The 26,185-nt window shown below is 40.6% G+C and overlaps 1 protein-coding gene across 7 annotated transcripts in view; it reads left to right on the top strand.

Annotated features, from left to right (window-relative positions):
- The window catches only part of USH2A (usherin), a 432,976-nt gene that overhangs the window by 50,822 nt on the left and 355,969 nt on the right, over nucleotides 1–26,185 (top strand). For all 7 annotated transcript variants that reach the window (XR_014218160.1, XM_082217159.1, XM_082217162.1 and 4 more), the window contains 3 exons: nucleotides 13,824–14,019; nucleotides 15,672–15,802; nucleotides 21,050–21,245. Coding sequence is in view for 6 of the 7 variants with exons in the window: in XM_082217159.1 (XP_082073285.1) it covers nucleotides 13,824–14,019; nucleotides 15,672–15,802; nucleotides 21,050–21,245 (523 nt within the window). In the remaining variant the exon portion in view is untranslated. The remainder of the gene's footprint in view (nucleotides 1–13,823; nucleotides 14,020–15,671; nucleotides 15,803–21,049; nucleotides 21,246–26,185) is intronic.

Genomic DNA, 26,185 nt, shown 5'->3' with positions numbered 1-26,185 from the left:
ACTGGTGGAGCTGTGTGGGTAGCATTGCTCTTCCATTTTCCACACATAAGTTGCTGCCACTAACCAAAAGAAAAGGTGCAACGAGGAGGAGTTTGGTATGGCGTGGATACACTATTGATACAGTGGCAGGAGCATCAGAATGACTTCACTGCAGCACCTGCACTGCACAGAGCCTACACTGCTTTGCCCCTCCCCGTCTCAGTAAGCAGCTGTGATATACTGCATTTGGAAGATGGAAGAGCAGTGAAGTCCCACATGTGAAGCCCTGCTGGCCACTATTGGCACTTGCAGTAGTGCTTTGGCATGAGTTTTGTTATTTATGATTTACTACAAAATCCATGCACTGTGTGAGTAGACTTAATATCAACAAATGCATACAGGATCTGCATAATATTTAAAAAATAAGATGACAATGCAAAATTAAGCAGATGGACTTTGAAGGCCAGACAGATTTTTCCTCAGATATTCATATCTCTGGAAGAAGTGCAAAGATTTGATTGTAGAAAGTATTACACATATCAGTGAAATATGTATGCAGATTAGAGTTGCCGTATCTTGAAGAACATAAAAGAGGGGAGCCTGAGCTGCTGCCAGCCCAAGCCGGGGAAAGAGGAATATGTGTGTGCGGGGCCACTGGCATGCCTGTGCGCCTCTTTTCCTGGCTTGGTCTGGCAGTGGCCGCAGCGTGCAGATCAGCCCAAACCCAAGCTGCCCAAGCTGGAGCCCAACCCCCCCAACCCTAGACATTTCCTTTAAAGTGTAAAAATCCACCCAGATGGGCATGTTGGCCTCCTGAAAGAGGACATGTCCAGGTTTCCCCGGACATATGGCAACCCTAATACAGATATCTCATTTCCGCCAGGAAATACCCAGTTATAGAACTGATTTCTCTTTCCACTCCCTTCCACTGCATTATACTTTTATACAATAATGCGTTCAGCCCCATCCTGCAGTAACTTAATTCACCTCTGCTAGGTCCAGCTGCTGTTGCTCTCATTTCTTTTTCAGTCCTAGAGAGAAGAATACAGTGGTACCTCAGGTTAAGTACTTCATTCGTTCTGGAGATACGTCCTTAACCTGAAACTGTTCTTAACCTGAAGCACCACTTTAGCTAATGGGGCCTGCTGCTGCTGCTGCCGCCACCAGAGCACAATTTCTGTTCTCATCCTGAAGCAAAGTTCTTAACCCAAGGTACTATTTCTGGGTTAGTGGAATATGTAACCTGAAGCATATGTAACCCGAGGTACCACTGTATTGCTGTATGCTCACCACATATTTAAAACCATCTTCCCTCTGCTCAAAGGATTCTGAGAACTACAGAGCTACAATTCCCAGGATCCTTCACATTCTACAGTTGCCAGTATTCTTGGGGTGTGTGTGCAGTGTATACACAGCCTGTATGCAGTAGGATACAGAAAGCTGCCTTATACCAGATTAGACCATTTCCCCTCTAGTCCAGTATTGTCTTTCCTGACAGACAGTGGCTGACCAGAGTCTTATGTAGAGATCTCTCACACCACCTGCTGCCTGATTCTTTTCAGTGGTGCTACCAGGGATTGAACCTGAGATTTCCTGCATGCAAATTGAGCTCTATGATTGAGCTACAGTCCTCCTTGTTCTGCCAGCTGTATTGAAGGACAAGGCAGTTTGTTTTCACCGTGAAGAATGCATTTCCAAGAAACAGAAAATTATAAAATCACAATCTCTGATAGAATGCTCAGAGCAACATGCGATAGAGGGATAAAAAAATATTATCAGTTATCTACAGCTTAAAACATAAGGATGACAATAAAACCACTAGAGCATAGAAACAGCAACAAGGTAAAACCCAGATTTCCATCGGCAAAAAGCTTGGGCAAATAATGTTCTAAATTGCCAGTGGAAGCTGTATGGGGAAGTTGCAAAGTGTTTTCAGATTTGTGTATGTATTTAAAATAAAGTAGACTTTTACAGAATACTGCACATTGCCTACCTATATACTTCATATTCCAAATATCCTAAATAAAAAAGATAGACAGGAGTTGTGCAATTTGTAGTAAACAGTCCTATAGGAAACCAGTTTTGTAGTAACCTTACTTTAGCTCATGAGTTGGCTGAAGGTTTTCCAATTCAATGTTGTTTTTTGCCTTGCCAAAAAAGCCCTGTGCTCACAGCGGCAGGAGACTCTCTGCAGCTACCTACTGGAATGGAAGTGATGCCACATAATGTTTCATTGTGTGGGATGTGAAGTGCCATAGCTCAGTGGTGGATTGAAATCCCAGTCTCAATCCCTGCCATCTCCTGGTACAGCTGAGTCAGGTTCCTTGCTTGAAACCCTGCTGACCTCCTGCCAGCCAATGTAGACAAAACTAGGCTAGATGGACCAGTCGTTTAACTCAATATAAGGCAGCACCCTGTGTTTTCATATTCCTATTTTTCTATATTCTCATTTGATGCCTTGGGAGTGACAGCATCACATTGTATCACACCATTCTCGATGTATTCCTGGTAGCACATAGAGAAATTCTGGGCTGCATCAATAGGAGTATAGCATCTAGATCAAGGGAAGTAATAGTGCCACTGTATTCTGCTCTGGTCAGACCTCACCTTGAGTACTGTGTCCAGTTCTGGGCACCACAATTCAAGAAGGACACTGACAAACTGGAACGTGTCCAGAGGAGGGCAACCAAAATGGTCAAAGGCCTGGAAACGATGCCTTATGAGGAACGGTTAAGGGAGCTGGGCATGTTTAGCCTGGAGAAGAGGAGGTTAAGGGGTGATATGATAGCCATGTTCAAATATATAAAAGGATGTCACATAGAGGAGGGAGAAAGGTTGTTTGCTGCTGCTCCAGAGAAGCGGACACGGAGCAATGGATCTAAACTACAAGAAAGAAGATTCCACCTAAACATTAGGAAGAACTTCCTGACAGTAAGAGCTGTTTGACAGTGGAATTTGCTGCCAAGGAGTGTGGTGGAGTCTCCTACTTTGGAGGTCTTTAAGCAGAGGCTTGACAACCATATGTCAGGAGTACTCTGATGGTGTTTCCTGCTTGGCAGGGGGTTGGACTCGATGGCCCTTGTGGTCTCTTCCAACTCTATGATTCTATGATTCTATGATTCATAGGATGTGGGGCTTTCATTTTAAGTTATAAAAGCAAGCAACACCCCCCAGCAAAAAAAAACACAACAGCACACCCCACAATTGTTCAACTCATCAGTTAACCAATGTAAGCATCTACCCTAAATTTTCCCCTCACACAGAAGCAGCAGAAAACCAGTGCCTTTTGCATGGGAGGAATTTTCAGGACATGCGGGGAAAGGGGCAGGGGTTTGGCCCCGCCTTAATGAGTATTGCAGTGCATTTGGCATTACGTCTGCCTTGCCAAATTGTCAGAGAAAACAATAGTGTATCAGAAGGGATGGATTTGCTCAGTTGAGTGGAATACATGCCAATTTCTGGTATTTAGTGTGGAGGAACGGGGAAAGCAACAGTGGAAAGTGTGGAAAATAATCATAATAACATCATTCATATTTTGTTTTGTTTTTACCCCTTCCATTGTTGGATTCACTTTCTACTTTGGAAGAAACTTTTTACCTGCAAGTGTAATAGATTGGTTTCATAGCCAGAAACCATCTTACTCAAAAACACATTGCAATGCTTTTTATATTGTTTAATTGAAATAAAATATGAAGGGGTTTTAGTACAAACTTGTTGTTTTCTACTGGAAACAGAAGCAAAGTCCTGTTGCTGCTGTTCTTCTTCTTTTTTCTTTTCTATAAAGAGCTGGATATATTCCAAAAAGGGGGAAAAATGCTTCAATTTCACTGAGTCCTGCTAGCCATTAAAATAATGCTCAATGAACACTGGCTTTTGTGGATTACATTGCAGTCAATTTGGCAAGCGATGGCAAAGTTAAACCTTGATAATGTTCCAGTTCTTGACATTGGAAGGTATGAAAAGGAATATTTTTTACTGACTTTGCCAAACATTAGAGAAGCAAAGGGTTGAGGGCACAGATGTAGTGTCCCAGCAGAACCTTGTTCATACTCTCTCTGCCACAGGAACCTTTGAAGCTGCTTTCAGTCAGAGCACTTCAACGAAGCCCGTGGCAAACACAGAAATATTGTTTGATTTCTTTCTTTCTGTTTTTCCCCTTTGCGTTTTCTTCCTCTTACCCCTCCCCCCTTTTTGTTTTGTTTTATAGGATTTTCTAATGTAAACGATCAAAAGAAAAAGCATATGGAGAATAAAATAACCAAAAAAAGACTATATTGTGTTTATATTATTAATAGCATAGCACCATCAAACTGCCTGCCTGTTTGCAAGTAAGCAGGCACCTGCCCCAAGGACCTTACAGTGTAAAGTAAGCTAGCGAGGAGAGAAGAAAGGGAGATCATGATTGATTCTGTAATGGTAGAACCACGTGGACAAGTATACCAGATACTATGTGTCAGGACCTTCTGTACTGCCCACTCCTGTATATAAAAATTACGTAGCAGATCTGTATTGTTCATGATTTTAAGCTGTCACTAGATGTCCAGGTTGCCTAAGTGGTCAGTAGTGGGTAAGCTAAGCTCCAACTGGTTCACTTGCTACAGCCATTCCCAGACCAGCATAGCCTGGCATCAGTAACCCATGCTCTGATAAACCCATGTTTTAACTACTGCAATGTGTTCTACATTGGGCCACCCTTGGAGATAGGAAAGAAACTGCAGCTGGTGCAGAATGCAGCTGCCCGTATATTAAGCAGGAAAGTACACTGGGGTCATGGGCCACCATCCGTAAGATACTGCACTGGCTGCATGTGCACTACCAGGCCCAAGTCAAGGCATTGCTCCTCATGCACAAAGCCTCCATTTCATCCACCTCCTTACTTTATAGCGAAAACTCTTTTGTAGCATGGAAACATCCCCTTTTAAGCTTGATAAACAACATAGCAATCTCTCGTTTTTAGACTTTATCACACATTGTGGCTTGCTTTTAGCAACCTGAACAAACATGAAGCTCACACTGTTCCAGTGGATTTGTAAGAGGGCATTTAACAGCATAATTAGACCAAAGTTTCTGAAAAAGGAGTGAAAAGCTTGCAGGTGTACAGACAGAAAGGTTGGGGGGGAATATCGCAAGATGTTGGCTTCAGCATGTTTTGTATTTGTGGTCAAAAGACTGATTAAAAGCATTTGCTAAAAATCAGCTTGATTCACCAACTTATTTTAAAAGTTGAACCTCTGCAGTTGAAATGATGGTCTATCACAAAAATGAAGTAAGTCTGTTAAAAATACAAGTTGACACTGTCCTTTTAATTAGAATGAGTATTGTGAAATGGTACTTTGTGGGGATTAATTATAAATATTTGATAGGATCTGGAATTCGCCAGGCACTCTGGCAGGACCTGTGATACCATGTGAAAACAAACTAAATGAATGGTGCAAATGCCCTATCAGAATTTTTGGTGGGTCAATGTTTGTGTTGTTTCAGTAGGTTTCCCAGTTTTAATTAGTTTGCACACTCTGTGACTCTAATTATAATTATCAAGGCTACAATCCTATGTCCATTTATCTGGTAGTAAGCCCTGTTGAAATTAATGCAACTTATTTCTGACTAGACATGTACTTTATAGGATTGCACTGAAGTATCCTTCTTTAATAGTCAAGTATGGTAAATTGTATATTTTCATGTATACCGTACTGTCAGTTTCTTCTAACAAAGAATTAAAACAAAACGTATTTCACTCAACTTCAAATATTGGGTGATATTTTTCTTACTACAATTTTGGTGGTGTTTGGTGCTAGCTAGCTTAACATTTTGCAATCTTACACTACTTCTACATTGTTGCCCCAGAACAGCATTCAAACATCTAAGAGAGGTTACTTCCAAAGTTTGAAAACTGACAGATTTGTCTCAGTGATTAAATACAATCAAAATGCTTAGGGTACATTGTTTAAATAAACCCTTTAGAGTCCCTGCATCTTTGTTCTTCTGTCATCTTTCCACTGCTGCGGGGATAAATAATAATAGATCAGGCTACGTTTTCTGGAGAATAACATACAACCAAATATCCTGCTGGCATCCATCTGTCTCAAGAGACAGTGGAGTTTGCCTCTGGGGGTGAAGTGACCTCTCTGGGGTGCAAGCCTGGGCAGTATGTATGGAGATCCTGGACTGCCCAGATGACAAGACTCTTCTTGGCCTCACTGTGTGATCCAAAGGAAAGCAGAGCAATACGTTTGGCACAAGCTTGGCTGCAGGAGTTGCTGGAAGGAGGTTTACCCATCATCATCCAACCGTATTAAGGACTCCACTCTGGATTTGTATAGGGTTTACTCCTTGGCATTTTCTTCTCCTGAAGATGTCCCACAAGGCAGCAGGTACAGATTGTTCCTTGGGACTTACTCCTTAGCCTTTTCTTCTACCGAAGTTATCCCACAAGGCAGCGGAGGTTTAGAGAGAGAGTTTTCCTTCTCTTAGATGGGGTGCCTTCCCAGATTGATGAGCCCCATCTGCCTCTCACTTCCCTCTACAGCACATGCAGAAACTGCCTTCTTGACCCTTGGACCCACTATTGGTGTTGTCCACTCAGTCCTCTGGAGCCTGTCTTTGCATACAGGGTAAGTCCCCAACTCACTGAGGGTTTGAGACCCATCTGCTACCCTCACCTGGTTTAGCTGGCCAGTTGAAGCCATTCCCAGGTTGTGGCTGCTGTCACATGCCTACAGCTTCTAAAAACCACAGGTTAGAGCTGAGTGCAGGGTAGGAACCAAAGGTAGACAAACTACCCTAGAAGGAGCACAACGTGTCCCCCACCAGAGGTGATACCCCTTCCCTAACACCCCATACACGCCACCAAATATCTAGCATGGCAAGGTTTCCATGTTTAACCCAGTTTAATAGGTCTGCTCTGAGAGTTAAACTTAGTTGAAGACCATCTACTTCTTACAGAATATTTCCTATTGTTGAATTTGCTGTTTTATTACAATTTGATGATATGTTCTAATGTTTATTATTGACAACATTGAACATTTCCTAGTAGCATAAACTGCCTTGGTGAAGATACAGCATTGAAAGGTAGATTAGATAACTTATTGGAGAACTGGGCTAGTAACAGCCATGATAATGCGATGGAGCCTCCAGACTCAGCCATTCTCTGACTGTCACTAGCAGTTGTTGGGGGCAAGTGGTAAGGAAGTGCAGTTACCATCATTCCCTTGATTCTTCTTCTGGCATGTCGCCTATGTTGTGGAATGCCTTACCAAGTGAGGTGTGTTAGGCCCCATCCCTGCTTTTTTTATAAGTGACTTGTAAAAAAAGGTTACTTCAGGTGTTCTATGACTGTTATTGTTTTGCTGGTTTACCTATGGTGACTTAGAGAGAGAGGTTTGTATCCAAAGTTAGTCATGCATGGAGTAGATCAGTTGGAAGACAGAATCACTAACATGAATCTTTTCATTTTAGTGCGTCTAATCTGAGTACAACTTAGTTGGAGACAACTAAGCATCTTAATTTTTTTATTGTTTTTGATTTGTAGCTTGTAAGCCACCTTAAAAAAAAATAGGTGGGGCATTTCATTTATAACCCCCCCCCAAAAAAAAACCAACAACCCAATGTCTGGCTGGCTGAACCACTGGTCTGATCCAGTAGCGTCTGTTTACTGCTCAAGGAAACAGCTGTCACACCCATCATTTTTAAATGAAGAAATTTACTATTTGACATTAATAAAATAAAAAGAAAAGCACTATATATAGTTTTTATGTCCTAAAGAGTGATGGAAATGAATTATTCAACATTTATTATGCACATTTTTTGTTTTTTTTATTTCATTTAGAACACATACTTCCATATTGCCTAATTGGGTAATATGAATAACCTTAGTAGCTTTATGATTTTCTTCCAACCGGCATTCCGAAAGAATCGATGCCATAGAGAGGAATATAAGGAGACTGATCACATCATGATATCCTTGAACTTCTCATAAGGATCTTATACCCTGATCTAGTAAAGCGGCCCTTTTCATTAAAAGCATCAAATGGAGTAGAAAAGGGTAATATATACCTTACTGCCATTAGTATTATAGAATGATTTTATTGTATTATAGGAGGATAGCTGTAGGATCCTCCATAATTTTCTTTGGGTATGAGAAGAAATCTCTCTGTCTCTCTCTGCGCCCCATCTAATGTGGTACAGTGGTACCTTGGTTGTCAAACGGCTTGGCTCCTGAACAAATTGGCCTCCGAATGCCGCAAACCCAGAAGTGAATGTTGTGGTTTGTGAACATTTTTTGGAAGCTGAACGCCTGACGCGGCTTCCGATTGTGTGCAGGAAGCTCCTGCAGCCAATCGGAAGCCACACCTTGGTTTTTGAGCGGTTCCAGGAGTCGAACGGACTCCCGGGATGGATTACGTTCAACAACCAAGGTACCACTGTACATATTTTCTTTATTACATAGCATAATAAGATCAGTTTTATGAAATTGCTTCAAGTGACACAATTTCTGTTTCAGCAAGTGGCTATATGTGCTCCCCGCCATTTCACTGTGGAGAGGCTGGGGATTTTTATTTTTAAAAAACCATTTTTGCCAGCATTGATGGGACCATTATTACAGTCTCTATGATGGCATCTCTAACATTTTACAGATGAAGACTATGCAATGAGGTCATCCACCACCCCCCGCTGCATTTCAAGTCATATTTACATGTTGCTCCAGACACCAGGGATGTTTTCATCTGATGTGCACAATCTCTTTGGTTTCCCTACACCTGCAACGTGCCAAGCTGTGCATGCGCTAATGTACACACCAGCAAATTCAACGTGAATGTGGGTTACGTTTTCAAATCAGGTGGAAGCTGGTTTGAATTGAAACACATCACAAAGCAGTATTTCTCAAGTGTACACAGTGTGAAACACCAGCAGTGAGAGCAAGAGTGAATGGTAATTGTGTACACAGCCAAAAATGAGGACACACTTATATCATCTATATTTGCAAAGCAAGGGGCACTGCATCTTTCAGTGAAGTTACCACTATTGCTGGAGATACTTGCCAGAATTTGAAAGCAAACTGGAAGCAGCAGCAAGTGTATGTGACCCAGATGCAAACATTTATATAAGAAAACCTTGCCATGTCTTCCAAGCCAGTCAGCTGCAGTAGCTGCTGCTGATCCATATACCCTTTGATTCCCTTGGTCATTTTCCTTCCCTTTCAGTGGTTCTGCATCCTCTGCAGTAGTGGTGCTTCTTGTGCTGCCACCGAAGTGCATTTCTTCCAGTCACAGCATGCAGTAAAAGTCCCATTTTTCCTCTGCTGTTACCTACTTAGTCCCACTGACCTTCAGGTATTGGGATGGGTGGCTGGGTGGAAAGAATAAGACGCTGCAGAACTGCTAAAAGAACCAGGGAAGACCTGTTGCTGTGATTCACAAGTGGAGAGTGTTGTGCACAGGTTCTACTTATGGACTACTTGTGGGAACAGGATGCTGGACTATATGGGTTTCTGGCTCTTATGGCTGAATGCTCAGACCTCCACCCTATGGAACATATTGCATAATAACTTGCACTTTTTTCACATGCACCAATATGTTAATACAGTACTTTTATAAGTAAATAAAATTAAGTTTGATGGGAAAAGTGGCAATCTGCTTCATTTTAATATTATACACACACACACACACACACACACATACACGATAGCACCTTTCAGTGCTTGCTTTATCTCTTTTCTATAGTCTTGGGACAGATGATGTAGGTTTAAGAGAGAGAGAGAGATGAGATATACACTTGGTAGAGAGAATGATAGGTTAGACACTTTCATAAGCTTGTTTTCTTCAAATTCACTTTCACCTATGATATAGAACTGCTGAAAACTAGCTTTAAAAAACAGTAATAGCAAAATCCATCTAACATCTTCAAAGACTAACTTAACACCAGTTTAATATTTATGCAGCAAACTGTGAGAATATTTCACCCTAACTTGATTCCCCCCCCCTTTAAATTTATAGCGTACCTTGGGACAGGTTACTATGGATTTTAAAATGAAATTCCACTTAATTTTGCCTTCATTCACAACAACCTTAACCAGAACATCAGAAGAAGCATATATATTCTGCATGAATGAAAATGAAATATCCTCAAATTGATTCCCCTGACTAGTTTTGACACACAGCAACGGGGTGGGTGGGAAAGCTATCTGGATGAAGCTGGAAATTTTACAAGCTGGAAAATTCTGAATAACTTTCTCAAGATGCCTGTGGTAGTGATGGGTTTGTCCATGAACTCATCCTTGGCAAACAGATTTAATTTCACAGGCCATAGATCTTAGATTTCTAAAATAATTTGTGGAAAGTATTTGTTGAAATAGCAAGGTGCTGTCTCGAATATCCTAAGACAGATGCCTAGACAACCTGGTAATACACAGAATTGTGAAGGAGCCATTGTATTATCAAAAAAACTTGGTTGTTATCCCACAGGAATACAATTTATTTTGCTGAGCTGATGAAAATCCATATGAAATTTTTGTTTCAAATAGCCAATTAAAATTGAAGTTGTCAGAGTTATCTCAAAAAGAGCAAGCTGGAATAGTGACAGCAAATTAAACAGGCTCCTATTTAGGTTAGTAAGAAGTACGGTGACCAAGAGGATTTGGTAGCTTTCTGTGTTGCTGAACTGACTCTGGTTCAGTGGCTCAATGTAGAGATCCCTCTAGCTTATTTAAAATGGGTTCCTGATGAAGAAGAGAGGGACCAGTTGTGCAGTAAGGGTGTTATTCTTCACATGGTTACTGCCTCCATGCTGGAGGAAGCAATTTAAAAATCTAAAACTCTAAATATAACAATGGCAACAACATGAACTAATCCAATCAGTATTTCAAAATGCTATGCAAACAAATATAAATGTTTTCACAAGACATCTAAACTGAAGCAGCAAGGTGGCTTGGTGGTCTCTCTGCTGAGGGTCTTCATGCAACCATGGCACATTATTGAGAAGGTTCTGTACTGATGGTCACACATCATTTTTTTCTGAAAATACAGGGCCTCAAGAAGATATTTGTTTATAATGGAGCTTAAAATCTGAAGGAGGCCAGTTGCTAATGACAGTTCCTGGACTATCTGAAGACTTCTAATTCATAGCTTTGTTGACACTGTCCTCACCTCATAAAAGTCACCACTGGGGGTGGGGGAGAGACTTTGGTTATGCACATTAGTGCTGATTCTATGAACAACAAAAATCTCAAGCTCTGGTTCAAAGATTAAGGGTTGTTTAGCCTTGAAGCTGAAGCTGGAAAGTACAGGAAGACATGGTTTAAGAATAGCAAAGCTCAATGAATAATTTGTAGAGGACAATTTATTTGAATAATTTAGCCTCCCTTTCTGAATGATGGAAGGATCATTACAAGGCATTATACTCTTCCCACTTGTCTGGTTTTAGCAAAGCACCAAAAGTTAGTGAATGTGACCTCTAATATAACCACAGGGACTTCTAATAGATAAATATTTCTACAGTCTTAATATTAACAGTTGTTCTGTAGATTCAAATTGGAAATTTATTTTACTGTTAATAATATTAATATTATTATCAATTTATAATTATAAGTTTCCCGGTATCTAAACTCCAACTAGAGTGTTATACTAATAGTGATATACTTTGCAGCTGAAGCTTTTGTTTATAAAAGAAATCTAAACAACTAGTGTGAAATATATTAGTGTCAATCAATCAGTCAACATAAGTACCAATAAAACAATACAAATCATACATCCATAATATGAGGCAACATCCATGATGTAAGAGAGGTTACCAGAGAAACCAGCAAACACAAATTCAGCTTGATTTCAAATTAAACATCTGAATCACCACAGCAATTTATACTGATTTTATCCAACTCATTTTTCCTGATTATTATTACTATTAGCAGCCAGTGTATAGAGAGCCACTTTGTGTGTTATAAAGCTATTGTTGTCACTCAAAAGAAAACAGATCATTGCTGCGTAGTATACCTGCTTGCTTGTGTGAAACAAAGGTTTCAGAATGTGATCTCATGGGTCTCTCTATAAGGGCAGGCCAACAGATGAGTGATGTCTTCCACCTGAGGTAGACTACAAATACAATGTCTGTCTGTGTACAGGACCTTGTTGTAGTGGCCATCCAAGACTGCAGTGGGCATCACTTGGAAACCCAGCTTAATACAGACATTTCTTAAGGAAGTTTGATCAGATAACTAGCTCTAAAATACTCTGTTTTCAAGAGTGAATACCAAAGGGAAGTGCTGGTTTTTGTAATCAGTTGCAGCTTCTTTCTGGATTCTGTCAGCTGACTTTAGCAGCACTGTGGCCTCCAATCTCATACTCTGCAATCAGAGATTAGGCTAAACATGCATAATGCATCTAGAACTTTCCTTGGGCAACTCCCATGTACTCTTGTGTTTCAGGCAGCAATATGATCTACGCATTAGTTCAGGAGGTGTGGATCCAGGTCAGTTCGTACCAGAATTTGCAAAGATTGAATTCCTCAAGCATTCTTATGGAGTTGCACAAATTGCAACAGCTGTGTGTATAGGCTCCACATGGAGGCACTGGGGTGGGAAGCAAGGGCTTCCATTTGTGCAAATGGGCTTTCCCCTCTCTCTTCCCAATGTTGCGCAAAATTGAATTCCACCCAACATTCATATAATTTTTAGTTCTTCGTTGACTGCAAATTTACTTGCAGGCTTGCAGGCTCCTGTGAATGATTTACTGTATTTTTCCGTGTATAAGACTGTATTTCCCCCCAAATTTTTGAAGTTTAAAATAAGAGGTCATCTTATACATGGATAGTGCATAGTGTATTTTCTAAATTTTGGGTTTTAAAAATATAGGGGTTGTCTTATGCATGGGGGCATCTTATACACGGAAAAAGACAGTATGTGGAGGGTAGAGAATGTCAACTCTAAATTAAGGCAAAAGACATGCGATTCTGAAAAAAACCATGGTGCAGCAAGCATGGTCTGCATGTAGGAATAAGTTTCTTTGTATGGACTATATCATCTGAAAGCACAAAAAGTGTCATATCAGAAAAAGAACCTACATCCGACTTGGAGGTTCCTGCATCATATATGATCCACAGGTTCAGACTGGTTAGTGCTTCCACCTATGACATTGTGGAACAAAGCGAGTGTATGGTTCCAAAAATCCAATCCCTGAGCAGTGATGTTGACCTGACCATCAGTTGATATGAGAAGCACTCAGGAGTCAGGAATTTCCATGCAAAGCTTCATATGTTGTCCTCTGGATCAGAGCTAAATGCTAAAGTTGATAGATCATTTTTCTAGGGAGTGAGTACCATTAAATTCAGTGGGTTTTACTTCTGAGTATACAGGGCTGTCTTAAGCATATGCGGCACCAGGCTGCAAAGGTCTGCCTGGCACCCCCCCTCCAAGTTGCCCAGTCCCAGGCATGTAGGAGGGCAGAGCGGGCCGGCTGCCTCAGCATCTCACTGGCTTGGTTGCCCCTGAACTCGCGGTGCAGAGCTGCCCATAGCAGGAGAGCCTGCTGTGGCGCTCCGACCAAAGGACGGGCTCTTCCCCGGACGCAACCCTCAGGCCCTGGACTCTTGGCCTGGCACCCCTGGGAGCCCAGTGCCTGGGTGCCCCACACCCCTAGTGCCTATGGGTAAGACGGCCCCGTGAGTACACATACTTAGGGTTGCACTGTAAATTTTGTAGGAGTGTCTTGAGTGGCGTATTGTGCATGTCTTCTCCTCTGTTGTATCTTTTTAAAAATTGCAGCACACAACACAGAACACACAGTGACGGTATATACACTTGTACCTATGTAGACATTTTGAACCATAATCTCTTTATTATTCTCCATTTGTTCCAGTGCGATCACTGTTGGCCACTGTACAATGACAAGCCTTTTCATCCTGGAGATCAAGTTCATGCTTATAATTGCAAGCCTTGTCAATGTTACGGCCATGCAATAAGCTGTCACTACAACAGGACAATGGATTCTTTTCCTAATGAACACTATAGAGGAGGTGGCGGAGTCTGTGATAACTGTCAACATAACACTACAGGTAATTAACAGAACAGAATATATCCATGGTGGTTGGCTCTTGCAGTCATTCCAAAGCATCATTACATCTGAGGTTGAATTGTAAAGAAATTTCCATGCTACATATCAGACCAGGAAAATGAGATTGGTTTGCACTATCTGCATGTATTATAGAATCAAGTGAACTTTATATAAAATAAAGTTCCAAGGCTGTTTGGTTCACATGGTTGGAAAAGGGGATATGATCACACCCCACATAAACAACACAGTGGGGGATATTCAGCTAACCAGTTGCACTAGCAGAAGCCCTTGTGAGGATTCCTGCTAGCACAATGGGGGTGTGCCATCCCCAAATCTACATTGGAGGTGTGGGAACCTTCAGAACAGATTTAGAGGGCATGAGGGTAGAGGAAAGTTGATGTTACTCAAGGAACATCCTTGTGCTGATGAAACCTTAGCCTTAGCAGTATGTTTAATGCAAGCCAATGTGTGTATCAGGCTGGGTGCATGATTCCCCTGATGCCTGTGATCTTCCCACCACATTAACACACTTTACATGTAATGCAATGCAGCACGGAAGAGTGGTAGCTCACAGGTAGGACACGTGTGATGCTTATCAAAAGTCCTGGGTTCAATCCCCAGTAGGTAGGCCTGGAAAAAACTCCTGCCTGAAAACCCAGAGAGCTCTTGCCCACCAGGTCATGAAGAAACAGGAACAGGAGCAGCTGATGGAGTGGTGCAATATCTTTATTTATTGACCTTTTATTGTCCTACACTTCCTCCTAAAAGGGAGCTCTGCGCAGCTAACAACATAAAATAATATAACAATTTATAAACAATTTAAAACAACCATTAGTCAGCCATCATAAAACTTCATATAACTCTGGCTGGGCACCTAGCATCCCTTATCATTATCAAATGTTTCAAGATCTTGTGCTTACATAAGAGCCAATGTACCTCAGAAACTATTTTGCCCTCACATTGAGCCTGTTGTTTTAGCCAGGGAAACAACTGTACAACATAGTACCCGGTGTACCAACAGAATCTACAGTCTTTCAGGTCCATCAAGCACTGGAAACAAGTTCCCTATTGGATGCATTAGCCAATGCATATGGTTGGCTGGCAAAATGTCTTGTGGTTTGTCTTAAGTAGAAGCAAAGCCCAAATATTTTGAATAAAGAAGTTTAGCAGAACTCTGCCTCTGCACAACTCATGTCTGCTAAGTCGTTTAGTTTGTTAATTTGCTTCACTCTAAAATGTATTGAAATAGAACATACTTGCTGAATTTCTAATTCTGCATGCTATGTTTGTGGTGGTTTTGGGACACTCCCTTTAGTACTCTTGGCTTTCCTTCTTAAGGATGGTAGGGAAAGTTGGATGTTTAAGAGTAATTTCTCTTTTTTAACTATAGAATATATATTCATACAGAATAGCTTTATAGGAGTGTTGTGTTATGTAACAGATGGAAGTTTAATGGAGTAAAACACAGTTTGTAACAGGTTCATTGTTTCATATGCTCTGGATCACTAAATTGGCAGGTAGAGATGAAAGGTGCATTAAAATGGACGTCCTGAAAATTATAGAATTCCCTCAAAGGAATAGTCTTTAATTTTGAATTATACAGCTAATTTTAATGAATTGGAAGCCATAATGCATAACCTTTCCTTCATGCAGGAAGAAACTGTGAGCTGTGCAAAGATTTCTTTTATCGGTATGTAGATGCAGATCTCTCATCCGTGGATGTTTGCAATCCTTGCAAATGCGACACAGCAGGCACCAAAAACAGTAGCCACCAATGCAATAAGGTAGGTGGGTTTAACCTAGAATGTCACCCTATATTCCCAATATTCAGGCTATGGGTACCATTGCATATGTAGCCAAAACAACACCCATGCACAAGAGGGAGGTGTCAGCAGGCTTGGGGAGCCTTGGAAATGGAAAAGTACAAATAACATTAATGAAAAATGAGGGTAGGGGAGCCCAAACCCATCCAAATACAGTGGTGCCCCGCAAGACGAATGCCTCGCAAGACGGAAAACTCACTAGACGAAAGAGTTTTCCGTTTTGGAGGTGCTTCGCAAAACGAATCTCCTATGGGCTTGCTTCGCAAGACGAAAAGGTCTTGCGAGTTCCTGCAGGTTTTTTTTCCTCCCCCCCTTTTTCTAAGCCGCTAAGCCGCTTATCGGCTGATCCGATAAGCTGATAAGCCACTAAAAGCCGCTAATAGCATTAATCCTCTAATCCGTCAATGGGCTTGCTTCGCAAGACAAAAAAACCGCTAGACGAAGAGAATCACAGAACGGATTCTTTTCATCTTGCGAGGCACCACTGTAAGGACTGAACATTCCATCTATCAAAGATGCTTTAGCTGAGATTCCTGCACTGCAGGGGGTTGGACTAGATGACCCTTGTATACATTCCAACTCTTAAGATTCTATGATTCTATAATTTGCCATGAAATGCTGACTGGTTGGGAGTGGGTGAAAACTGGAGATTGAATAGAGTGGTTGGAATCCTGCACAGGGGTTTTCTTGCAGGTACAACAAATCACACTTGTTATTACTGGCAGCTGTTGGCACTAATGTGACTTACAACAATTCATGGGATAGATAGCATTTAAAGTTTTTAAAAAGAAAGGAATCCTTCCCCAAAATAGCGGCAGATTCACATAGGACATATGAAATTATTTTGTGATTCTGTTATCTGGATCACCATATCTCTAAAGACTGAAGAAGTATGATAATAATATGAAAAACAATTTGTAAAATGCCTTAAGAACACTATTTTTTAAAAAAGAAAATCCACTTAAGTAGCCCACACCACCTTCCCACTTGCTAAATAGTTGCCTGAAGCCTTTTGAAACTTTCAGCAGACACAGAGCAGTTCACACGTGCAGACTGGATGCCTTCATTTCTCCAATTTTTGCTTTCTATGGATATGGGATTATGTGAAGAACTGTTAGACAATAATGCCAGGCTAAGGATGAGTTGGAGAGCTGACACACACAAATGACCACAAATTTGTTACTTTATTTACAAGAGGAAATTTATCTTAAAAAGCCAAAATGGTACCAATTATTTTAAGTCACTGCTTTCATTTGCAAGCAAAAACATATAGTGCTGTAATAAATCCATTTCTTTCAAAAGAGCAGGAAAATGTGTAGAAAATCCTGCCTTTGGCTGAGAGCTGGATCAGTCCAAACCCAATTCCCTTATTGTATTCTTGCCTGACACTAAACTTTCTTCATTGGTGCAATGATGAAAAATCCTTTTATCCAGTAACGTTTTGTGGCTTTTTCTGTCATTTCATGTTTGTTTTTATGCTCACTGGGGACATTCTTTTATTGGTAGCTTTGATCCTTCAAGAGGCTCTGTGAGCACAGCAAGATTTGATATCTTCTACCTGTGAAGAGCTCATTGCTAGCTTGGGGTTTAGGCTGGCAAAAAGAAATGTGAAATCCTAGAGCCCTGTACTTATTAAAACAGTGACAATAGTCTAAAGCAGAGGGTCTGATTTCCTGCCTCTAATAATGATACATTTTTGGCCAATAGCACAACTCCAGAAACAATTTGAAAGTCGCATGATATGGTAAGAATGGGAAAGAGAGGGGAGGGGAGAATTTAAATGCCAATTTTGAGATTTCTTGTTTCAAGTGGCAGTTTTTCAGCGCTGACAGCAATTTAATGGTAAGCTGTTCTGCTTCAAGGTGGCAAAGTAGGGTGTTTTGTTTTTGGATGGCCAGAAATTTAGCGATGGCTAAGACTGAGAAATGAGTCGAAAATCAAGATAATATAAAAAAGAAAATAAGGAAAAATGGGTTGAACTGTACAGCTCAATAAGGCATCAATAGACTGCTGCAAAAGGAGCAAGGTAGAACAAAATGATTAAGAGGCATTAAAAAATAGATTAATAAGGCTGGAGAGTATGGGCTGAAATGAATTACATGAAATAGAAAGGCATTATTGAAGGGAGTGTTTCCAGGTCTGACCCAAGGAAGATGGAATCATAAGGAATAAGGCCTTGGCTCATGAAAATTAATTGTCACGTCACAAGGATAATTTTCAAGGAAATGTGTTAAAAATGGGCCACAATACACTTTCTCTGCATAATTTACCATTCCCAGCAGTTTATCAATGCTTTCCTATACAGAACCAGTTATCTGTCATTTAGCCTAAACGAAGATGCAGGATTCCGGAAGAGAACAATCACAAGTTCTTATCCTGTGGATTGGGGGGGGGGACGACACCCCACCCCACAAAAAGTTGGTTTAGAGGAGAAAGTGGTTCTTTTGCAGTGGCAAAACTGCCTTGATGACATTGTCTTCTTTTTAAGGTACAATCTAGAAAAGAGTGCAATTCTATACTATACATATCAAACAATTCCAGATCAAGGAATAACATTAAAATACAATAAAACAGTATTTCAAAATGCAACTTAATATCAAATCAAACAATATGCTAACCACATAACTACTCCAGCCAAATAAGGGGCATCCCTTTAGCCAAATGCTCGGGCGAATAGCTGTATTTTTACTGGGTGTCAAAAGTCAATTAGTGTAGATGCTGATTGCATTGAAGAGGAGTGCATTTCGGAGGTGGAATGTCACTGTCGGAACTGCTCTCTCATGAACTGTCATGTACATGGGTGTAGCCTGGGGGGGGGGCAAAGAGGGGCAGCTGCCTGCCCTAAATCAATAAAATTCAATAAAAATACATTGCAAACTGAGGTTCTGCCCCACCTACAAAAATCCTGGCTATGTTCATGGCCATGTACCATATCATAGCATGGAACGGTGCCATAGCGAGAAGGGCACCCATTTTCACGCTCCTTGGGCTGCTCCTCTGCTGCTCTGGGCAGCCCAGTGATGTTCACAGACTTCTCTGGGCACCTTGATGGAGGAATCTGGTTGCTGGCCTGGGTCATCACAGCAGTCAGCCAGCTGCAGTATTGGAAATGTGAGTGGAGTGCTCAGTGGGGCTCGGACAGAAGAAAGACAGGGAGTGGGTGAGAGCTGCAGAAGGAGGGAAAAGGAGAGAAAAGGGAGGGAGGGAGGTAGGACGCAGAAGGGAAAGCAGCAAGTGGAGGGAGTGCAGGAGGCAGGAAGTCACTGGCAGAGGACAAGAGGTGATGGAAAGCAAACTCTTTGAGTTTCTAGTCCATGGTCTCTCCCATCTTTGGAGGCATGCAGCTCTTTGGCAAGGAGGCAAGGGGGACTAAGTGCACCTCTGTATATCACAGACACTGTGAAGTAAATATAAAGTACAGAGATAATATTTAATGCTAGCTAACGACCGCATTCTAACTCTATCTGTTGTTGTGCTGAACATTCTTGTGGGTGAGGTGACTTCTTCATTGGGGACAGACTGGATTTTTTGTGTTGGACTGTGTGTCATAAGCCTCATTTTTCAGGTCTGGAACCAAAGAGGAGTGCTACTAGAAAGTATATCATGCTGTGACCTAGCAGAGGAGCATTGCTCGAGAAAAGCAAATTATACAAACAAGCTTATGTACTATGCACCAGAGTTCACTTACTGCTGATATTCTTGGTGTTTCTCATAATGCCACCCCCAATACATTATGCCACTGCACTGTAAAAAGTCTTTTGCCACCTTGCACAACATTCATGGAACATAACTAACAAAAAGCTGCTCTGTTATTTTCACTTCCCAGTAGTGGTGTTCCTCTCCAATTATACAAGCCTTCCTTCATAATATTATAAGAAGCTGCAAGATGATTCAGCTGGGCATTAAAATGATTTATACTTCAGCAAACTCTGACTGGCCTCGTTTTTGCTTCATCGTTTTTGATTGTTTGTTTGTTTAACATATTTATAGCCCACTTTGTAAGGAAACTTTCTTCACAAAATGCACATAAAAATAGAGTCAATAAAGCTTAATAATCTAATATTATTAAATGCTAGCATAGAAGTAACAAATAACTTAGCAAATGCCTAAACATACAAAACCAAAACTTTGTTGGCAGTAATCACTGTCACTACTACAGGGAGTGATCTTTGCATAATACATTTCAAATAAAGGTGTCTTGAAAACAGTGTGCATGTAAAGAGCTGGAATCACTGGGCACACACCACTGCCATCTCCCTGAACCACCTGGCTCTGATCCTCTGTTGTTTCTTCTGGGCAAACTTCCGGGGCCATATGCCAGTGGTGGGTCAGAAGTCAAGAGCAGAAAGTGAGTGGGGCAAAGAATAATAATTTCACCTCTGTACAGTAGATCACTGTCTACTCACACCCTTCCCTCTAACCTCCAAACAGGCAAACAAAATGCACTGTCATAAGTCAAGGATGTGTTCTAGTCTATTAAAAACACCCAAGGGGTGTGTGAAGCAGGGCCAGTGAGAGGGGTGGCCTGGGGAGAGAGGGTGCTTCTGGGAAGAGTTCAACGGGCCAGGTAGAGAGGCCTGGAGGGGGATGCATTGGGCCTAAGGTTTCCCACCTTTGATTAAAGCAGTGACAAATGCAAGCAGCCTCTTGACTTGATTTGCTCTTTCCTTCCAGCCAGTGGTGTGGGTGGGGTTTAGAGGGCAAGAACATCCAAATGGGCAGTGGTGAAGAAGTGAAATCAGAACAGGGTCTGACCAAACCTGGAGCTGGAACTCTTTGAAAGCAGAAAGCCTGTTTAGTATTTCACGGTTCTGTGTGCTTGGTGGTGATTTTGCATGCTTTGTGTCCAGTTTATGTTTGATACTAGATCCATTCATATTCATCAATGTTCTCCTCCTCATCATCATCATCCTCCACCTCTTCTTCTTCTTCTTCTTCTTCTTCTTCTTCTTCTTCTTCTTCTCCAAAAGTGTGCTCTTCCTTAAAGTCATTCTAATGAATTTTTATTCTCACAGTTTCTATAGTTTTATTTTATGGTGAGTTAACTGCTAGAGAATAAACTATGGAGGTCTATTTTGTCCCTGTTCCCACTTAAAGATTGTCCAACCTGCCAACCCACCCATGTTGCTAATGAGTGTTTATCAGAGTGGGTGGGGGGGAGAGATAAGTTCATCATTCCTCAACATTTTTCTTTTTGTATCTTTTTAGATTGGAGGTCAGTGTAATTGTAAGAGACATGTGTCTGGCAGACAGTGCAATCAGTGCCAGGATGGATTCTACAATCTACAGCAGTCAGACCCTGATGGCTGCAGCCCCTGTAACTGCAATACCTCTGGGACAGTCAATGGAGATATTACCTGTCACCAAAATTCAGGCCAGTGCAAGTGTAAAGAAAATGTTATTGGTAGGTGCAAGGCAATAATCTACAGTCAGATATCTTTCTTTTGTCTACAAATTAGAAATAAAAAAAATGCTCCAAACCTTTTCATTCTTTCTTTTTTAAACACATCAGGTGAAATGTATTCTTTTTCATGAGAAATAACGGAAAACTGACTAAATAATATGCAGTTGCTTATGTATTTATCCTACCCAATTACAGCTCAAAGCAAAGTATAATCAGCTCTTTGGGTTATTCTACATTTAGTAGGTTTTAGTAGTTACAGGAGCACCTACCGCTTTGTAATAATAAAGGACAGAAATAATATAATTTGCTTACTGCTGCCACAAATGATTCTTTCAGGGAAACAGCACTTTTTGCATGATGCTATAAACTTAATGAGTTTTAAGCAAAATACTTTCTATGTCAGTTTCCTTAACAGACAAAAATAAATGGATTTTTCTCCTCAAAAATATTCTGCGCTACAGGGTCCTTTATGATAAATCTTTTCATTCTCCCCTCCCATTATAATTCTTTGAACTGTTCCCATGAAATGGAAAATGTCAACATAATTCTACAGATCTTACACATTGCTAGGGTTAGTTATCAAGGGCCACATAATTTTAATTTTGTAATTCAATGCCAAGTTGATTATAATAAACTACTACCTTCAGTGTTATTTATCATTTTTTTAACAAGACGTGCTTTTTTGTTTGCTATTCCCACAGGTATTTTCCAGAAATTAGATTTGATTATAGCAATTTATTACTTCCAGCATATTTGAGGGGAGCCACATCTATGTAAGGACAAAATTTATCAAACACCCAAAATATACAGTGCATATAATACACTTTGAAATGTTGATGTATGAGAATATTATGCAAGGAAAATTTCTTGATGAAAGGAACTCTGAGTCGTAACTGTACATGCTCCAGACATGTGGTTTTAAAATAATGTTTTGTATTTTAGCATCTATTTATACACCATTTCATTGCAGAAATAACTGTGCCATGTATTGATGCTAAATGTGTTTAAGTGTAAAAAAAGCTTTCCCATTATTAAGACCTATTTTATGGAGAAATCTTATGGGCAAACATGTTTAACTACTCTTTAATTTCATTGATACCCAGGGGACTTGTGCAATTTATGGATAATCAACAGCATCAAGTGATAAAGCTTATTCTGGGCCTAACCGCTCTAGGCTGTAGGTTGTGGGTTGCATGTTTGACTCTTCACCCCCCCCCAAAAAAAACCCCCAAGCTTTCATGCAATTGCTTTTTTCTGTGTTCAGAGAAAGTAACAATTCCATATAATCTCCCATGGAATGTGTTGGATCCAATGAATGGTGCCTTCCATTCATGGAACTAACCAAAATTGAGCAGAGGATTCCCATCATTCATTGGTTTCACTGAGTACTATGGCATAATTAGTCAAATGTAGAGATATAAAATTTCCTGGAAACAAGGGTTGGGTAGAGATGGAGGAGACACTATTATCAGGGGAAAAATGATTTGGGGTGTGTGTGTGAAATATATGCAATACTTTCTTGTAGACTCTAATCTTCCTTTATTATTTTAAGAACAGGTACATCATCTACGACTTTGTTAGCACAAGACAAAAGACACCCACAGTGATAGGGGAAAGGTTCAGAAAACTAAGCATCTCTGACATGTAATTAGGGAGTAGTGATATAGCTGGATGTTCAGTCACACTTCATAATACCATTGAGCAGTTCAAACTTATTTTGTTATTCACATGGTGATCTCATATTAGGTAAATTTAGCCTCATTTTTAAATTGTATCCTGTTTCTCAGTAAATAATATATCACTGAAAATGATAGGAGATGTTAAGTTTATCTACTCAGACTAAGTGTCTATAGCTACTGATTTGGTATGTGCGCTTTGAGTACCAGTACTTTGAGAGCCAGTGTGGTGTAGTGGTTAAGAGTGGTAGACTCGTAATCTGGTGAACCGGGTTCGCTTCCCCGCTCCTCCACATGCAGCTGCTGGGTGACCTTGGGCTAGTCACACTTCTCTGAAGTCTCTCAGCCCCACTCACCTCACAGAGTGTTTGTTGTGGGGGAGGAAGGGAAAGGAGAATGTTAGCCGCTTTGAGACTCCTTAGGTTAGTGATAAAGCAGGATATCAAATCCAAACTCTTCTTCTTTTTCTACCATACACTTTGTGTGCTAATTTATTCCTTAATCTTTATGTCTTTGACTGAATATTTTCAAATATTCATTGGTTTCTTTTGCTTGATACAGAAGATGGAGGAATCTAGTAGCAATGGCAAAGTGGGCCGGCCGGCAGCACTTACCTGACCTCCTGGCAGCAGAGGCGCTGCTCCTTACTGGGAAGGAAAGAGTGGAGAGTGGCAGGGATGTTAGTGCAACATAGATAGAGCCATCATGGTGCTCCTGCCAGTGTGTTTGCACCAAACCTCCCCACCACCTTGGTCCTCCCACTCGTACTCTTGGTAAGCAGCAGCTGTTCCCTTGCCAAGAGGACAGATAAGCACTGTCACTACTATCTGATACTGGAGGAATTTGAAATAACAGGAATTAGAGGCTCTACTGGACCTTGCCACTATGTTGCAAGATCTGTACTCAGGCAGACTCCCACATTCCACTCTTGTTTCAGGAACACATGAAAGTGTTTGGTAATCTGAAACACTTGAAACTTTTTGGTCATAGTTAGCTGGTCAGGGAAACCAGTGCTAAACCTCATGATTTGCATGTAGAAAGTCTTAGATTAAAATAATCATTGGTATCTTCAGGTAGGGCTGAGGAAAGCGCCTTTCTGAAACTTTGGAGAGCTGCTCTCAGTTTGCTACTGTTCTGGATGGACCTGTGGTCTGATTTGGTATAATGTTGCTTCCTTGATGTCTTAAAGTGTAGTATTGAGTAACCCAACCAAAAGCCACAGAAAGGTTATTGTTAGTACTACTTTTGTGCTGAGTATTTGATTGCAGCAGCATGAGTCAGCTACAGAACAATACTACTTGAAAATGTTGAAAGTGGTTAACTCATTCTGGAAGAAAAGCTCTGGAAAATAGTTTTATTTCCACCCAACTTTCAGTTTTTCCACTTCAGACTGTAGACGTGCACTTTATTAACAGGAGTGAAGATGAATTCTAGCAGAGGCATTGTATTCTGATTCAGCTATGTACATTTTATTCCTTCATCAGAGAAGGCTGATCCAAAGCTCTTGGACAAGTGGGGATTTCTTATTTACTTCCATAGAAGGTGAAACTTCATGCTTGCATCATCTGTATATACTATATAATAGCGCCTCCCAAATACCCATATAATGAGAACTGGGGTGCCATTTTACTACTGAACAAAATAGTGATACTGAAATGCTATGTATTCAGCATGTGCAGCTATTTAAATATATGTGCTGACTTTCAAAAACAACAACAATTGGATATACTAGTAACCTTAGAGTCCATTGTCATTGTGCTTGTTTAAACAAGCTTGATAACAGAAAATGTAAGTAAGGGCTGCAATGTTATGGAGCATGAGCTGTTAGAGTTAGCACAACTGTTAAATCTTACTAATGATCCTATCACTGGTAAAATACATTAGCACCAATAATTTTATTAAAGTAGGTCATTCATCTAGAATAAAAAAGGGAGAAGAATGTGAATTAAATGCCAAGCGTGCTAACTCCCCTGTACTTGTTAACATTGAATGTGATGCCCTGTAGGCCTTTCTCAGTATCGTTAGGAATAGATTACCTGTCAGGAATATGTATGGCATATTCAAATAAGCACGGTGCATATTTTTAAAACTGATATGATATGAATCCATGTAGACCAATTTTAATAGTTCAAAATGAGTCATAATTCTTGTTAACAATACAGTTATTTTTAAAATTTGCGGCAATAGTGGTCCTTTTTTATTTTCCTTATTGAAATTAAATGATATGCCTTAGGTGAGCCATTCATCACTGCTAAAGGAACTTGCCGTCTGTTGGAGTTCTCCAGTTTTTATCCATATATAATGTATTTCCCACCGTTTGGGGAGATGCTTTTTCTACATAGGAGATTCTAAATATATATATTTGTATTTTTATGTAACTTTTTTTTGGAAAAAGAATGAACTTGTTAAAACACGGGACTTCCATTTTACAGTGGTGCCTCGCAAGACGAAATTAATCCGTTCCGCGAGTCTCTTCGTTTAGCGGTTTTTTCGTCATGCGAAGCAACCCTATTAGCGGCTTAGCGGATTAGCGCTATTAGCGGTTTAGCGGCTATTAAAGGCTTAGTGGCTATTAAAGGCTTAGCGGATTAGCGGCTAAAAGGCTATTAGCGGCTTAGCGGCTTAGAAAAAGGGGGGAAAGCGAAAAAAAATCGGAACACTTGCAAGACGTTTTTGTCTTGCAAAGCAAGCCCATAGGGAAAATCGTCTTGCAAAGCAGCTCAAAAATGGAAAACCCTTTCATCTAGCGGGTTTTCCGTCTTGCGAGGCATTCGTCTTGCGGGGCACCACTGTATTTTATTTTATTGTATGGTGCAGTTAAACAATGGCAGGGTGGTGATAATTTTATTTTCATTACATAAAAAGGCAAGAGATGCATAAATGTGGGTTGGCATTTCTCAAATTATATTCTGGATTTAATTTTTTTGGTAGTGCAGTTTATACATTAGAAACAATGCAATTCCTGAATGAAAATCAGAAGTTCATAAACCCCTCATAATCCATGCCTGAGGCAGCATAAAGTCATGACTTTGGAAGAGGAAAACATGTGGACTTGATATACTGGTTTTGGTTATACATGTATGTATGTATGTATGTATGTATGTACAGTGGTACCTCGGGTTACATACGCTTCAGGTTACCTACGCTTCAGGTTACAGACTCTGCTAACCCAGAAATATTACCTCGGGTTAAGAACTTAGCTTCAGGATGAGAACAGAAATCGTGCTCTGGCGGTGCGGCAACAGCAGGAGGCCCCATTAGCTA

This window comes from Podarcis vaucheri (assembly GCF_965113315.1).
Source record: "Podarcis vaucheri genome assembly, chromosome: 3".
NCBI lineage: Eukaryota > Metazoa > Chordata > Lepidosauria > Squamata > Lacertidae > Podarcis > Podarcis vaucheri.
The sequence above is the reverse complement of the archived record's forward strand: the minus strand, read 5'-3'. Positions and strand labels throughout refer to the sequence as shown.